Raw genomic sequence first — 16,774 nt, 5'->3', positions numbered from 1 at the left:
TTGGGATGTGTATAGTATGCAGTGCAGAGCTGTTGGGATGTGTATAGTGTGCAGTGCAGAGCTGTTGGGATGTGTATAGTGTGCAGTGCAGAGCTGTTGGGATGTGTATAGTGTGCAGTGCAGAGCTGTTGGGATGTTGTGTATAGTGTGCAGTGCAGAGCTGTTGGGATGTTGTGTATAGTGTGCAGTGCAGAGCTGTGTAAAGTACAGTGTGCACAGTTCCCCTGTTCTCTATATTACACGTCTATATGAGCTTCTCGCCAGCACAGTCTCACACACTGGAGCACTATCCCCATAGAATCCTCACCCAGCAGCACAGCGCAGCGCCTGACTCCTCCCACACAGGTGACTGATCACATGGTTATGACATCATCAAAGGTCCTTTCGCTCAGTCCATCGTTACCGGTGGGGGCTGTTATTTTCTTCCGCTGTAGTGGTGGTGTGCTGTACCCGCCGGTAAGGCTGCTGATTGGGTACAGCCGTCAGGTGCTCACATACGCCACGTCATCACTGCCTTACAAGTGTCCCCACTGGAGATTTATCAGGTATGGTTTTCTATAGTTGAGCCTAGAATGTATGGGCTCCTTCCCATTTAGTGGGCGTGACCGGCTTGGTTAGTGGGCGTGTCCACTATAATCATGCAAAGTGGGTGCTTGGACCCCCACCCTGCATACTCCCCGCCTGGGGGGTCTTTACCCCCCAGACCCTCGCTTCTGTTATATACAACTGCATGCCCACGTGGACTTGAGAATGTTTATTCCGTCTGGAAAGCATGCCGCTGCATTTTGAACACGCCCCCATCACGTGACAAATTACGTCATACCTGGACGGAGCCCATACATTCTAGCATCTATCGGGGTTTTTTTTTCCCTACTTTAGTAAAATTCCCTTTTAAATGAAGCAGTGGGGGAAATGAGTAGAAAAAAATTAAAGGGATTTTCCAGTCTCAGAAAAAAAAATCCATGACTGCATACTGCTAAATAGTGACACTGTGCAATCTGTACTCTGCTTTGACTCCCCTTTCCGCCCCGCGTAGGAGGGCAGCCATGACCGGTGTGATCAGCAGAAGATCATTCATAGGTGTGCCGTTTGGACAACCCCTTTAAGTACGCTGTGCGGTAATAGCAGTAAAAAAAAATGTGATATTTTGGGTTACTCATTGATGTTTGGTTATTTTATAAACAAAGGGTGACGGGGGAGGGTAAACGAGCAAAGCGCTATTAACAGTAGTTTGAAAACCATCTATATTGTAAGAAAAATGATGTTTTGTCTTTTTTAGCGCACGTTCGTAGATGTGGCAGTGCCAACTATGTGCCGATTTTCCCTGGTAGGTGCAATATGTACCCACAACCACGAGCAGTTCTGGGTGTATATTGCTAATCCCTGCCTAACAGTCCCTGTATACACTAGAATAGATAGAGATCTTTAGAAAAGGTATTTCTAAACATCCTTTATCATATGCTAATGAGTGCAGGGACTAGTCACAAGGGTGATACTTCCCTTGGCTAGTTGCCCCCCTTAGCATCTTACCACGCCCCTGTGGCGTGCTAACATGCTAATGAGTGTGCAGTGTCATAGGCATGGCTGGGCTCACCTCTGCTGCTACCGCTGGTTTCCGACTCAGTGCGCAAGATCAGAATGTCCCCAAACTTCCGGTCATGCGCACTACAAAAATTTGAAGCCAGGACTCATACACCCGGCTTCATAGTACGTATGACTGGAAGTCCGGGACTTCTGATCATGCGCACTAAACCAGCGGTGGCTGCAGAGAGGTGAGAGCGAGCATGCCTCTGACGTTGCACGTTCATTAGTATGTTAGCACGCCACAGGGGTGTACTAACATGCTAAGGGGGCTGACTATCCAAGGGATATAACGCCCTTGTGACCAGTCCCTGCGCTCATTAGCATATGGTAAAAGATCTTTAGAAATACTTTTTCTAAAGATCTCTTTATCTATGCTAGTGTATACAGGGACGGTTAGGCAGGGATTAGTAATATGCACAGAACTGCTCGTGGTTCTGGGTGCATATTGGACCTGACCGGTTCCCTTTAATACACTGCAATACGCCTGTGCACTGCAGCTGGTTCCAGGTCCTTGCCATTTATAGTCGTATGCAATGACATCACATGCACCACAAAGTCATCATACAAGAATCGCTGTGCTGGGCCTTAATTGGCTGCCATGGTCATGCAATGTGACATTACATACTATTATACACAGCTAGGAGCAAGGATCGTATCTTCTATGATGCAGAAGATAATTATGTTACATTTTGGCGGTTTGTTTTTACATTTTCATATTTTTTTTCGTTTTTCTAGGATATTAAGGACTGGAAACCAGATCTTTTTGTGATTCTGCAAACATGAATATTGAATTTTTGCAAAAGCTCCTGACTGAAGACCCCAGTGCAAAAGTCGTTTGTCAAGTCAGCAAAACACTCAGTTTAGATTACGTCAGTGTCCAGACCAGCATGATGGGCAGCATATTCAGCAAATTCCCTGAAGTTCTGCTGCTGATCCGCTGCCACAACGCTGACCAAAAAGCTCTGTACACCTTTCTGGCAGACGGGCCTCGTGTTGGTGCCCCATATGAAATGACAAGAATTGTCCATGTAGCGGTGCCAACGGATGAAACCCCGCAGGGACTTGCAAATATGTTTCACATTATGAAGGAACTGAACCCCTATTGGCCTTCAATTCAGATATTTTTGGTGGATCCTGATTTTGTGGAAGTTAGTGCTATCCTTGAGGCATTTCCATCTGCTGAGGTGGTTCTTTCTGCCTCCTTTGTCTACGCTCAGATCCAGCAACATGTCCGTGAGCATTTCTTAACAGACAAGGCGGAGAAGATTGTGCTGACCGCGCTAAGGAATACAATGTGTTCAGCCACAGACAGAAATTTAAAGGGTATGTACAAGATTCTGCAACAGTTTGCAGATCCCAGTAAGTTCGTACAGGCAAAAGCCAACTGGCTTCTAACAGATCGGATCTGGGCACTGCACCGCTGGAGAAGCTGGAACGATTGCTTGCAGTATTTTGAAATGGTGGAAGGTTTGTGGCATGAGTTGAATGTAGTCTTTAAAGTATCACCTTGCTTGATAAAGACCATGAACAGTTTTGTGTTATTTTTGGGGCAGGCTGCTCTGAAAAGCAAGCCAGAGGCACGACTCTGCAGTCCTGAGGACCTGGAATGTTTAAAGGGCAAAAGTGAGATATCTGCAGGACCATATGAGGTACCCAAGATGGAGCCTGAAGCTGCAGCTTCCATGTTTGAATCACTAAACCTTATGTGTAACACCACAGCCGTCCACCTCTGCGCGAATGAACTAGATGTTACCCACAACTCAGTAGAACTTGTAGGGGCCAGGGCGGACCAAGTGTTTGTTCAGGTTCTTGAGAACCAAAATGAAGTCAGTGGTGATAAATGTAAGACGTGTACCTGCAGCTTTTACCGAAGCACAATGCTTCCCTGCCGCCACATCCTGGCAGTGCTCAATGCCCGTGAGGTGACCATACAGAAAGATATGCTTCACGCAGCCTGGCAGAAGCAGACTAATCCTACAGCTGTGCTCCCTGTCACTCCAGAAAACCAGGAAATCAAGGAGGCCCAAGGGCAAAAGGTGTCCGAAAAACATGTCCCTATTAAAACCCTGACGAGCCAGATATCGGAACTATTGGCACAGTGCAGTGATGAGGAATTTCACCACCGATATGATGCCCTACGAGAACTGGCAGACTCGTGGATCGGGCCCTACGAAGAAGTGAAGCTTTAGAGTGGAGCTTACTAATTACACTGAGGCTCCAGCTTACTTCTACTGTTACATGTCCTATTGTAGATATAACAACATGTGAATAGGCTGCATTTAACTATTACAATCTGTGCAAAAATGAACAATTGCATAATTATCACTGTGTGTAAATGGGCAAATTGTACCGATCGCAATATTTTCTCCATAGCCGAGTTTACACAAGTGTATATACAATTGTCCGAGTTTTCTGTATGCTATTCCTTTTTTTACAGTTAATAATTTACAGTTTCCTATGTTACAGAGTTGCAATATATCCATAATAAACAGGTGCTGCCAGGGCTGTGGAGTCGGTAAGCCAAACCTTCGACTCCGACTCCTCAAATTCTCTTGCACCGACTCCGACTCCGACTCCGGCTCCGACTCCGACTCCGGCTCCGACTCCGACTCCTACATATATTGCTTATAGTTAGGTGAAAAATTTATTGTAGTACATGAATATGTGTATGTGAACATCAGACATTTAATAATTTTTATGATACAATAATCAAGATATTTGGATAGAACATAAAATATATTTATTGGAATACAACTTTAGAACACAAAAAACTGTAATAAATTGTAAATATGTAATACACCATGTAATATACAGTAGATTACATATATATCTTGTGTGTGTATATACACTGTATATTTTATATATATATATATATATATATATATATATATATTACATATTTACAATTTATTAGTTTTTTGTGTTCTCAAGTTGTATTCCAATAAATATTTTATGTTCTATCCAAATATCTTGATTATTGTATCATAAAAATAATTAAATGTCTGATGTTCACATTGTACTACAATACATTTTTCACTTAAATATAAGCATTATACTAAATGTTATTATTTAGTAAAATATTCAGCACATTCTGCATTGCACTCCTGTCCCCAATTTATTATATATTTTAGGAGTCGGAGTCGGTGCATTTTATACCGACTCCGACTCCGACTCCGACTCCACCAAAATGAGCTCCGACTCCGACTCCGACTCCACAGCCCTGGGTGCTGCACAGATGTTCCATATGGGTTCCAGTTTTGTATGTGCACCCATTGATTTGAATGGGCAAGTTTCACCCAACACATGGTGTGATTTTTTTATTTTTTTTTTTATTTATTTCTTTTGTTTTGTTTTGTTTTTCACCAATTTAAATAACATTGGTCCTAGTTCTGTACATTTTGTCACTGCCAGCACTCAGACTGAAAATACGCCAAGAACCTACCCTGGCCATGATTATCCTCACCGCTGCATTTACGATGATCTTAGAGCAACTTCTTAGGGGCTGGATTGATTTTTGTGACATTTGATGTATAGTTATTTCTTTTTCTCCATATGGTGTGCAGGTTGAAATGTGTTGCAGTTCTGTGGAGGTCCAGATCCTTAAACGTCCAATGATTACTCAAAATACTATACAGCAGCACTTCAGGAGGCAGAAGGGCTCAGCTCTGAGCACGGAACAGTGTATGAGCTCCTAAGCTTGAAGCACCACCGCAGCGTTTTGCTTTTTTTTTAGTGCTGGGGTGGTGCTTTAAAGTCTTATACTTTCCCTCTGGTGTCTTCACTTTGTTTCAGCGTTGCTCCAGTTCTGTGACAGCATCTTTTTTTGTGACTGTAGCTTTTGACTGGCTGGAAGTCAGACGTTACATCACAAGCCCTTAATACAACTCTATGAGAGCCAGAACAAGGCTCTCATAGACTTGCATTGAGTTGTGACCTTCGGCGTGCTCCAGGAAACATTGGAGCTGCCGGCAGGTTACAAAGTACTGGAGCAACACTGGAAAAAGATGAAGACACCAGAGGGTGAGTATAAGACGGGGACTTAGATATACAGCAAAATTCCAGTGGTGCAATAAAACAATGCTGCAGTGGTGCTTTAATAAAAAAAACCTATACATTGCTCCCCCACCAATCTGCAAGTCCTTTTAAAGGGGTTATCTCATCCTATTAAATGGGTAAAGTGCTTGGAAAAATAAGCAACTTTGCACCTTACCTGTTCTAAGAAAATCTCCTTCCTCAAGATCAGAGAGAGATTGATTTCTTTAGTGTACTGCTTGTTGCCAATGTGGCAGGGTCTCTAGCCAAGGAGAGCGGGCAGCAAGCTGTTTAGTTTGCAAGGGCCGCTCTGAAGTTAAGCTGGACACATGGCCAGGTTCAAAGCCCCGGTTCTCCTCCGATGTTCCAGCATTGATGAATTAGCAGTTCAGGCCGGTGAATCAGCGAAGCCCCTGGCCCAAATTGTCAGCTTGCAGGAGTGCACCACCCACTGACAAGCAGGAAGCCGGTGGGCCGTAGAAAAGCAAGGACCTGAGACATCCCCTCTAAAGGGGTATTTTGACTACACTCATTTCCATGTCTGAAGGGGAGCTGGCACCATTAATGCTAGGACGAGCGTGCAATTGGCAGATATTGTGCACCTCTCCAATTCATTCGAAAAGGATGGGTGCAGTATAACTTGCTAATAAAGTTCTCTTAGGCCAGTTGCTGCCATTCTCTAATCCCACACCTATTCAGGTCCTAGCAGTTTGGATTCCAGGACATAGGATTAAGAAGCTTCTGGTAGAAATCTTACACCTAGTGTAAAAGAGCTATACAGTATTAGTAAGTTACATAGCTTATGATTTACAGTGAAAGCATGAATACTGTTTGCCTGGAAAACTCCTCTAAGGTTGTGGAAAATGTGGAGATTCTAATACAGACATGTGCAGGAGGCATAACTATGGTAGCTACAAGATGTGATCCAAAAGCTTCATCGTTAAAGTATCATGAAGGATTAATTTACACACAAAGATAGCTTCGACCATTACCACATATTTCCCTGTGTCATGAAAATATAATAAACAAAAATGGCATAGGTGATCTCCTTGACTGGAGACTGCCCTTCCCGTGGTTGTTCCTTCCCGGTGAAAGACCTGGCTAGTTTCCTGCCAGCGTTGAGAAACATGTGATGGTGTCTCCGCGGCTTCCTTGTTTTGCATATTTCTCAGGGGGCATTGCTCTAGAATCACTGCGTTGAGAAAACACGTGATGGTGCTCCGCAGTGCTGGATGTTGATCTCCCTAAGGTCAACCATCCTTACCTATATGAAAATATACCGTAATAGTCAGATATGTCTCCATGACCCGTGGATCAGGAGTGACCTTCTCCATCAGGAGAGCTCTACATACAGGCAAATGTTCACCTGGCAGACCAACTTAATTAAAGAAAGGAAATAGTTCTCATTTAAAGGGAACCTGTCAGGTCCAATATGCACCCAGAACCATGAGCAGTTCTGGGTGTATATTGCTAATCCCTGCCTAACCATTTCTGTATACACTAGCATAGATAAAGAGATCTTTAGAAAGAGTATTTATTCCCCAGGGCGTTGGTTCCCCTTGATAGTCAGCCCCATTAGCATGTTAGTACACCCATGTGGGCGTGCTAACATGCTAATGAATACACAGCGTCACAGGATGATCTCACTCACCTCTCCACCGCCATCGCGTCCAACGCAGGATTTCGGCTCAGTTTGCATGACCCCGGAGTTTGGCTCATGCGCACTACTTTAGTTTGAAGCCAGGACGCGTACATCCGGCTTTATAGTGCGCATGACCCAAACGCCGGGGTCATGCGCACTGAGCCGAAATCCCCCGTCAGACGTGTTGGAGGCGGAAAGGTGAGTGAGATCATCCTCTGACGCTGTGTATTCATTAGCATGATAGCACACCCACAGGGGCATACTAACATGCTAATTGGAGCGACTGGCAAGGGGAACTAACGCCCATGGGACTAGTCCCTGCACTCATTAGAATACGGTAAAAGAACTTTAGAAATACTTTAGAAAAAGATCTCTTTATCTATGCTAGTGTATACAGGGACAGTGTGGAAGGGAATTGCAATATGCACCCAGAACTGCTCGTGGTCCTGGGTGCATATTGCCCCTGACATGTTCCCTTTAAATTCAGGAAACCCCCTGGTGCTAAGAAACACATATTTTAGCTTAATCGTAGAACATATACAAGAACCCCAAATTAATATCTGCCAATCAGAACATACTAGACACCTCTTATTTACTATCCACATTCTGCTAAAATCGTCTTCGGGAATATGACGGCAATATCTTCACAGGCAGAGATATGAAGAAAGTGGGAATTCCATAATTCTGTGAGAGTGAAGCCCCCTCCCCCATCCTATGTCACTAGAAGGGGGTAGTATAAGCAAATACTTCATTACAATCTGGGTCAATGCCTAGAGGAATACATGCTGTGTATAGGATGGTCCACCTTCTTCTGGGGTGTCTCTCCCCCTATATCTGAGCCATATCCATGACCGGGTGTAGCAGTGTGCTTTCATTTTTCCCTTTTTATTTTATGTAACTGTGTAGATTGTATTGTATAGTTCCCTTCTGTATATTCCGGTATATTTTATAAACGTCTTTTAGTTTGGATTAAATAGTGTAAATGTAATAGCTTCTTTCCTCTTGCTCTATATACAAACCTCGAACCCGAAAAGCCTTATGCTATCTGAAACGGGTGTCCAGTCGACTTACAGATTGGTGGTGGCAGAGAGATTATTTTTGTTTAGGATTATTGTGGTGTTACCAGCAAGGTTACCGAGGTATATATATTCCATTAGTGGGAATCGGGGATATATATACATTACCCTCACTGTGAGACCTTCAATATTCAGCATATTAGCAGAGGGCCGCCTCATTTACTTATTGTCAGGTAGTTCTGTAGTTCACCTGACAGTAAGGGGAGCGCTAGAGAGCAGCTTTTTATGACACCCTGTGTAAATGTTACTGACAATTTCTATTGTGCTTCCGTTAAACTATAATGTATCCGTTCCCTCCCCAATAAATACTAAATGGTTGTCCTTGTGACCTCCTGCACAAAGCAGAGCCAACAGACTTTGCCGATTTGTTCTAGCGAATGGCATGCTGGTAATGTATACATTTGCAATCATCCCTAGGAAGCTAAAGGAAAAAGTCTAAAGAAATATTTTCCAGTCAGCCATATTATGTTAGGGGTCTATTGTTCTCCTTCATGGCGTCAAGTTTATTGTGGCTTCGAGTCAAGAACCCAGATTTGGATTTTTTTCCAAAAACTGTTGTGCTGCTTGGATCATCTCTTGGCTCACTCCAGGAACAGTAACGGTGGGTATACCTGCAATCGTCATGGCCAGAGCCAGTATAGACATATTGGACGATGGTGGAAGTTTGGCTCTTCGTGAACCCCCACACTCCATGCTTGGCAGTGATATAGACTTCTCTGCTCAGTCACTACAACCCCTTCACATAATAGACCACTGCCCCTCCCCCATAAACTTCCTCCCCACCATCACCGAAGAAGAGCTTGCACTTCTTCTCTCAAAAGCGCACCTCACCACCTGCGCACTTGACCCATCCCATCCCACCTCCTCCCCAACCTCACCACTATCCTTATTCCAGCCTTAACCCGTCTTTTCAACCTATCTTTAATGACTGGTACCTTCCCCTCTGCCTTTATACACGCAACAGTCACACCTATCCTAAACAAACCTTCCCTCGACCCAGCCTCTACTAACAGCTACCGCCCCATATCACTACTTCCGTTCACCTCAAAACTCCTGGAACAGCACGTCCATGCTGAACTTTCCTCCTCACTTCTCATCTAATTCTCTCTTTGACAACCTACAGTCGGGCTTCCGTCCTCATCATTCTACCGCAACTGCCCTGACTAAAATCACGAATGACTTACTGCCAAAGCTAACAAGCACTTCTCCATACTCCTACTTCTAGACCTGTCCTCAGCCTTCTATACTGTCGACCACTCCCTCCTATTACAGATCCTCTCTTCCCTTGGTGTCAGAGATCTCGCCCTCTCTTGGATCTCATCATATCTTTCCAACCGCACTTTTAGTGTCTCCCACTCCAACACAACCTCTTCATCCCGCCATCTCTCTGTTGGCGTCCCTCAAGGCTCTGTCCTGGGACCCCTACTTTTTTCTATCTACACATTTGGCCTGGGATAACTCATAAAGTCCCAAGGCTTCCAGTACCACCTATATGCCGATGATACTCAGATCTACCTCTCTGGCCCAGATGTCACATCTCTGCTGTCCAGAATCCCAAAGTGTCTATCTGCTCTATCCTCCTTTTTCTCCTCTCGCTTCTTAAAGCTCAATGGGGCCAAAACTGAACTGATCATCTTTCCTCCATCTCACGTACACTCTCCACCTGATCTATCTATTACAATAAATAACACCAGGCTCTCGCCAGTACCCAAATTTCGCTGCTTCGGAGTGACCTTTGACTCTGCCTTGTCCTTCATACCACACATCCAATCCCTCACCACCTCCTGCCGTCTTCAATTCAAAAATATTTCCAGAATCCGTCCTTTCCTCAACTCGCAATCTACAAAAATGCTACTACATGCCCTCATAATCTCTCGCCTCGATTACTGTAACATCCTCCTCTGTGGCCTCCCTGCTAACACGCTCGCCCCTTTCCAGTCCATTCTTAATTCTGCTGCCCGTCTGATCCACCTCTCTCCTCAATACCACCCCACTTCTCCTGTCTGCAAGTCCCTCCACTGGCTCCCAATCTTCCACCGTATCCACTTCAAACTACTAACACTGACCTACAAAGCTGTGCATAATCTGTCTCCTCCGTATATCTCCGAACTAATCTCCCACTACACTCCAACACGTCACCTCCGGTCCTCCCAAGATCTCCTTCTCTCCTCCTCTCTCATTCGCTCCTCATGCAACCGACTCCAAGACTTCTCCCGAGCATCCCCAGTCCACCACGACCACCGTGCGGAGCCGCCGCCTGACCACTGAGCGGAGCCGCCGCCCGACCACCGAGCGGAGCCGCCACCCGACCACCGAGTGGAGCCGCCGCCCGATCAATCTACACCCCACCTACTGTCTCCTCCCCAAAATCCTATAGAATATAAGCCCGCAAGGGTAGGGCCCTCTTCCCTCTGTACTAGTCTGTCTACTGTAACTTGTGTTTGTATTCTGTATGTAACCCCTTCTCATGTACAGCACCATGGAATTAATGGTGCTCTATAAACAAATAATAATAATAATAATAATAATATAGACGATGGTGGAGGTTGAGCTCTTCGTGAACCCCCACACTCTATGCTTGGCAGGGATATAGCAGAGCTTGATATGTTGTGACACATATTATTCTCGTAGTTGCTTGTAACTGACTGATTTAGGACCAGATTAGGGCTTTCTGGATGAAGTACCACCAGTTCAGGGTAGGATTGTGGCAGCATTCTATAGATCTGACTTCTGAGTTCGCTTGGAGTAGCTGTGAAATAGGCTAAACAGGTAAAGGTTTTGGCTAGTCTTGTTCTGGATCTTGCCGGGGGTCTATTTATTAGAATATCACCAATTGTAGATTGTGCCTTCTAAATAGAATGTGTTACAGGCAATTTTGGCCTGAGAGTAGGGATCTGATGGTGTAAAACTGCTCTTTGCTAATACATGGTAGATTTTGGTGGAGGCATACATTAGATACGGGGTCTTGTAAGCATTGCTTGTTTTTGGACTCACTATATCATAAGGCCTTTAGTAAGATATACAAAGTCAAACAAATCTACCGATCTCCACCGGATCAGCTGACCATCTGATGTGTATGAGGACCTCTCAACTCTTCATACCGCATGATGTCAGGTGAGGCTATGAATTCAGACACCCAATCCTTTTGTTCTACAGCTAGATATCTAGCTAAATTCAGATAAGAGCTGAGCTTTACAGATCTCTCCAGAATTTGACCTTTTCTCACCTTTGAAACTGCAAAAACTCTTAGGTCCCACGTGCACGCTGAAGTTTTTGATGCTTTTTTGGTGCACTTTGTGGTGACCTTTTAGGGCAGACCTGGGCAAGGGGCGGCCCGCGGGCCACATCCGGCCCGCCTACTCTCTGTGACCGGCCCGCCCGTCTTCAGCCGGTGCAGTGGAGGCGGGCTGCAGCGTGCCGGGCAGGGAGAGATCCTGCAGGTCTGCACAATCAGTGCAGGCAGCGGAACGCAGGAATCTCTCCTCTGTTCCCTGCCGGCACTTTCTCTGTGACACACGCGCGCTCTCTGATGTTATCAGTACTGCGCGGCGTGTGTAATTTCAAAAGTTCCCGCCCGGCAGGAGAAGAAGCGGCACAGCGGGGGCCTTCACAGAGAGAAGCAGCGACGAAAGCCCCTCGGAGAAGAGCATCAGCGCAGCCAGGGCCCATACAACAGAAGGAGCAGCTCAGCGGGGGGCCTGTACGGAGCTGCCTGAGGATGGGGACAATAAGAAGACAGAGGTTAGTAGTGACTAATAAGCTGAGGAGGGGACAATGGGGGAGGGGTGGACTGGTGACTAATACTGGGGGTGTAGTGGTGTAGGTTTACAGGTGTAGTATATGGCGTTGTGTATATAGTGATGTAGTATATAGTGGTGTAGTACATGGGGTGTAGTGTTGTAGTTTTATTACAGGTGTAGTATATAGGGGTGTAGTATATGGGGGTGTTGTATATAGTGATGTAGTATATTACAGGTGTACTATATGGAGGTGTAGTATATTACAGGTGTAGTACATGAGGGGTGTAGTATATTACAGGTGTACTATATGGAGGTGTAGTATATTACAGGTGTACTATATGGAGGTATAGTATATGGGGGTGTAGTATATTACAGGTGTACTATATGGAGGTGTAGTATATAACAGGTGTATTATATGGGGTGTAGTATATTACAGGTGTATTATATGGGGTGTAGTATATTACAGGTGTATTATATGGGGGTATAGTATATTACAGGTTTATTATATGGAGGTGTATATTACAGGTGTAGTACATGAGGGGTGTAGTATATTACAGGTGTATCATATGGAGGTGTCGTATATTACAGGTGTACTATATGGGGGTGTAGTATATTACAGGTGTACTATATGGAGGTGTAGTATATTACAGGTGTATTATATGGGGGTGTAGTATATTACAGGTTCATTATATGGAGGTGTAGTATATTACAGGTTTATTATATGGAGGTGTAGTATATTACAGGTGTATTATATGGGGGTGTAGTATATTACAGGTTTATTATATGGAGGTGTAGTATATTACAGGTGTATTATATGGGGGTGTAGTATATTACAGGTTTATTATATGGAGGTGTAGTATATTACAGGTGTATTATATGGGGATGTAGTATATTACAGGTGTATATAGGGGTGTAGTGATGTAGTATATTACAGGTGTAGTATATGGGGGGTGTAGTGATGTAGTATATTACAGGTGTAGTATATGGGGGTGTAGTGATGTAATATATTACAGGTGTAGTATATAGGGGTGTAGTGATGTAGTATATTACTGGTGTAGTATATAGGGATGTAGTATGTTACAGGTGTAGTATATAGTGGTGTAGTATATGGGGGGTGTAGTGATGTAATATATTACAGGTGTAGTGTATGGGGGTATAGTGGTGTGGTATATTACAGGTGTAGTATATAGGGGTTGTAGCAGGGTGGGGGTCCCCCAGGACGACAAAGAGGCAGTGACCTAAAAAGTCCAATCAACATAAGTTTATTTACCGCTGCTGCACAGGATATACGTCCTCCAGGATACAGCCAGGCTATATACAGTCCATAGGTTACCACGTCACACAGGTACCCGCTGCCGTAGGAGACGGTCTTACTGTACCCCGTACTGCTTTTCAGGGGGCCCACAGACCTGTGTTATCACACCACACGGGTCTGAACTCCTCTCAGCTTCTTGCTCTGCAGCTTACAAAGCAACTCTGCCCCACCCAGGCCTTTACAAGGAGCTTTTAAATGAGAACTGTAGCCATGAGCCACCTGCATAACCCGGACTGGAGGTTAGTGGACTGCCCACTATGTAGGGCTCTAATATGTTTCTGTACGCATTCTGGGAGATACGTACCGTCCGTCACATATGAATGTCCCCACTATCTCACAGGGTGTAGTATATGGGGGGTGTAGTGATGTAGTGTATTACAGGTGTAGTATATGGGGGGTGTAGTGATGTAGTATATTACAGGTGTAGTATATGGGGTGTAATGATGCAGTATATTACAGGTGTAGTATATAGTGGTGTGGTATAATACAGGTGTATATGGGGGTGTAGTGATGTAGTAAATTACAGGTGTAGTATATAGGGGTGTAGTGATGTAGTTTATTACAGGTTTAGTATATGGAGGGGGTGTAGTGGTGTAGTATATTGGGTAGAACTGAGTTAATTATATTAGTCCGGCCCTCTAAACCAATCCCAATTTCTCATGCGGCCCCATGGGAAAATTAATTGCCCACCCCTGTTTTAGGGTATGTGCCCATGATTCGGACATGCTCCGCAGGAGACCATAGCTGCCTGTGCCCACGATCAGGGTTCGGAAAGCTGTGGACTTTCTCTCTATTCTCTCCATGGAGAACATTCGCGGCTCCACAGCAATAACTTGACATGCTGCAGCTCCGGAAGCTGCACCGAAGGTCAGTTCACGCTGCAGGAAAAACAAGCACAATGGACATGGGATTTCTAGCAATACATCCACTGTGCTTGTACTGTTCAATGCAGCATTTTGGACATGGTGAAAACACTCTGCGTCCACAATGCTGTGAACCATGATCGTTGGCACGCAGCCTTAGTCACCACAAATTTCATTCTCTTCCTTCCCCAGCAAAGTCTATGAGATTTCATTTTTGCTGTGCGCACGTTGAAGCTTTTTGCGTTTAACCTCCGTTTTTCACCCATTGGTGATAAAAGAAAATGCATCAAAAATGCATGGTCAAAAATGCATGAAAAAACGCATGGTCAAAAAACACATCAAAAACACGTTTTTTATGATTTTTTTTGTCACAAGATGTGTTTTTTTGGCCACAGGGTGCATTTTTGTGGTTAGCACAAAAATGCAGCATGTGGTCATACCCTAAGAGCAATAGGAAGGCTATGTCTGCATGCTGTAGTTTTGTCATAACAACAAAAATGCACCCTGTGGCAAAAGAAAGTCGCTGACATCAACCTCAGGGGTTAGTAAGGGGAAGGCATCTATCAGACATCCCCATTACTAACCCAACAAGTATAAAGTTAAAGGGGTGGTTCACCCATATTTTTTATTGTCTAGATCGATATTATATTGAGAAACAATGTTTCTCTCAAATACCTTCTGTTGTCAATAGTGCCTGTGAGAGGCGCTATTGCAGACCGCTGCTCCCCGTCCAGTGACGTACCCGTCCAATGCTGCCACGTCACATCCGTGCAGCCGGCTACAGTCTTCCAGACTCTGAGCTGTGAGTGGTGTTTCACTGCTGTCACAGCCCATTTGCTCCCCCCTCCTCCTCCCTCCTCCCTCACAGCACGTCTCCTGCTCCCCCCTCCCTCCTCCCTCCTCGCAGAATGCTGCAAGCAAGAGACGTGCTGTGAGGGAGGAGGGAGGGGGGAGCAGGGAGCAGATGGGCTCAGAATGTAGCCAGCTGCACGGATGTGACGAGGCAGCATTGGACGGGTACGTCACTGGACGGGGAGCAGCGGTCTGCAATAGCGCCTCTCACAGGCACTATTGACAACAGAAGGTATTTGAGAGAAACATTGTTTCTCAATATAATATCGATCTAGACAATAAAAAATATGGGTGAACCACCCCTTTAACAAAAATAGACACTGGGAAAAAAAATAAGTTTATTTTAATAAAGACTCCCCCACACACTCTCATTCACCAATTTATTAATGCAAAGTAAATTCTGGAAGTTTATTTTTATTTTATTCCCTTCTAAAGCGCCATTAATTACATAGCGCTTTACAAAAATTGCAACGGAATTTAAAGTGTAATGTCCCACGATGTCCATTGATTCCTATAGAGCTTTGTTCTGAGAACTTTCTCAGAATAAAGGCCACTTTACACGCAACGACATCACTAGCGAGATGTCGTTGGGGTCACGGAATTCGTGACGCACATCCGGCCTCGTTAGCGACGCCGCTGCGTGTGAAACGCACAAACGGCCATTAACGATCAAAAATACTCACATATCGTTGATTGTTGATGCGTCGTTCAATTCCAAAATCAGATTATCGTTGCTGTTGCAGGACACAGGTTGGTCGTCGTTCCTGCTACGTGTGACACCGCAGGAACGAGGAACATCACCGTACCTGCGGCCGCCCGCAATGAGGAAGGAAGGAGGTGGGCGGGATGTTCATCCCACTCATCTCCGTCTCCACCCCTCCGCTTCTATTGGGCGGCCGCTTAGTGACGCCGCTGTGACGTAGCACGAACAACCCCCTTAGAAAGGAGGCGATTCGCCGGACACAGCGACGTCGCTAGGCAGATAAGTATGTGTGATGGGTGTAAGCGATGTTCTGCGCCACGGGCAGAGATTTGCCAGTAACGCACAACCGACGGGAGCAGGTACGCTCGCTAGCGATATTGATAGCGATATCGCTGCGTGTAAAGTGCCCTTAAGGCTCCAAAGGTCACTGCCGGTCAGCGGCAGCTCAGAATTTAATAAATAATGAAAAAAAAAATGGCTTGGGATCCCCTCTATTTTTGATATGAAGCCAGGGTAAAGCAGACAGCTGAGGGTTGCATGCGCTGGTTGTCAAAAATAGGTTGGCGCACAAGACTTCTTTTTGTATTCACAGCAGCATACAGCCATCTTCCGCATGCAGTAAAGCTTGTTGATTGGCCACACTGCAGCCTTTCAACAAACTTTATTAGCATATGAACTGTCCCAGAACTCAAATACAGACTTTCTTTTAAAAGTTGAAGTTCGAGCCCCGGACACCCGGTGTCCAGTATGAACCCCAAACTTACAATCGGGTTCGCTCATCCCTAGTCCCCGCTATTGCCTTATATATGTTAAGCTTGTGAGCTGGGCCATCACTCCCTCTGTAACTCTTGAAATATGTGTTACTTCATGCTGTCTTTATTGTCTGTACATGTTTCCACTTAATTATAAAGACCTGCAAAATATGTTGGGGCTATATAAATAAAATAATTATTTTTTATTATTTAGA

At 44.9% G+C, this 16,774-nt stretch overlaps 1 protein-coding gene across 2 annotated transcripts; it reads left to right on the top strand.

Annotated features, from left to right (window-relative positions):
* Nucleotides 1–373: 373 nt before the first annotated feature.
* Nucleotides 374–4,283, top strand: ZSWIM1 (zinc finger SWIM-type containing 1). 2 transcript variants are annotated; one of them, XM_075347528.1, is made up of 2 exons: nt 374–545; nt 2,320–4,283. In XM_075347528.1, exon 2 carries the CDS (start codon nt 2,364–2,366, stop codon nt 3,771–3,773), a length of 1,410 nt encoding a protein of 469 aa, XP_075203643.1. In that variant the 5' UTR covers nt 374–545; nt 2,320–2,363; the 3' UTR covers nt 3,774–4,283. The 2 variants fall into 2 exon arrangements, with proteins under 2 accessions (XP_075203643.1, XP_075203644.1); XM_075347529.1 differs by lacking the exon at nt 374–545 and adding an exon at nt 930–1,106.
* The last annotated feature ends 12,491 nt before the right edge of the window (nt 4,284–16,774 follow it).

This window comes from Anomaloglossus baeobatrachus, chromosome 5 (genome assembly GCF_048569485.1).
Source record: "Anomaloglossus baeobatrachus isolate aAnoBae1 chromosome 5, aAnoBae1.hap1, whole genome shotgun sequence".
Classification (NCBI taxonomy): Eukaryota; Metazoa; Chordata; class Amphibia; order Anura; family Aromobatidae; genus Anomaloglossus; species Anomaloglossus baeobatrachus.
Note: the sequence above shows the minus strand (reverse complement) of the source record. Positions and strands in the feature narration are given on the sequence as shown.

Bases quoted from the DNA above. Each gene is read 5' to 3' on its own strand.
- ZSWIM1 (XM_075347528.1), top strand. From the start codon at position 2,364: ATGAATATTGAATTTTTGCAAAAGCTCCTGACTGAAGACCCCAGTGCA.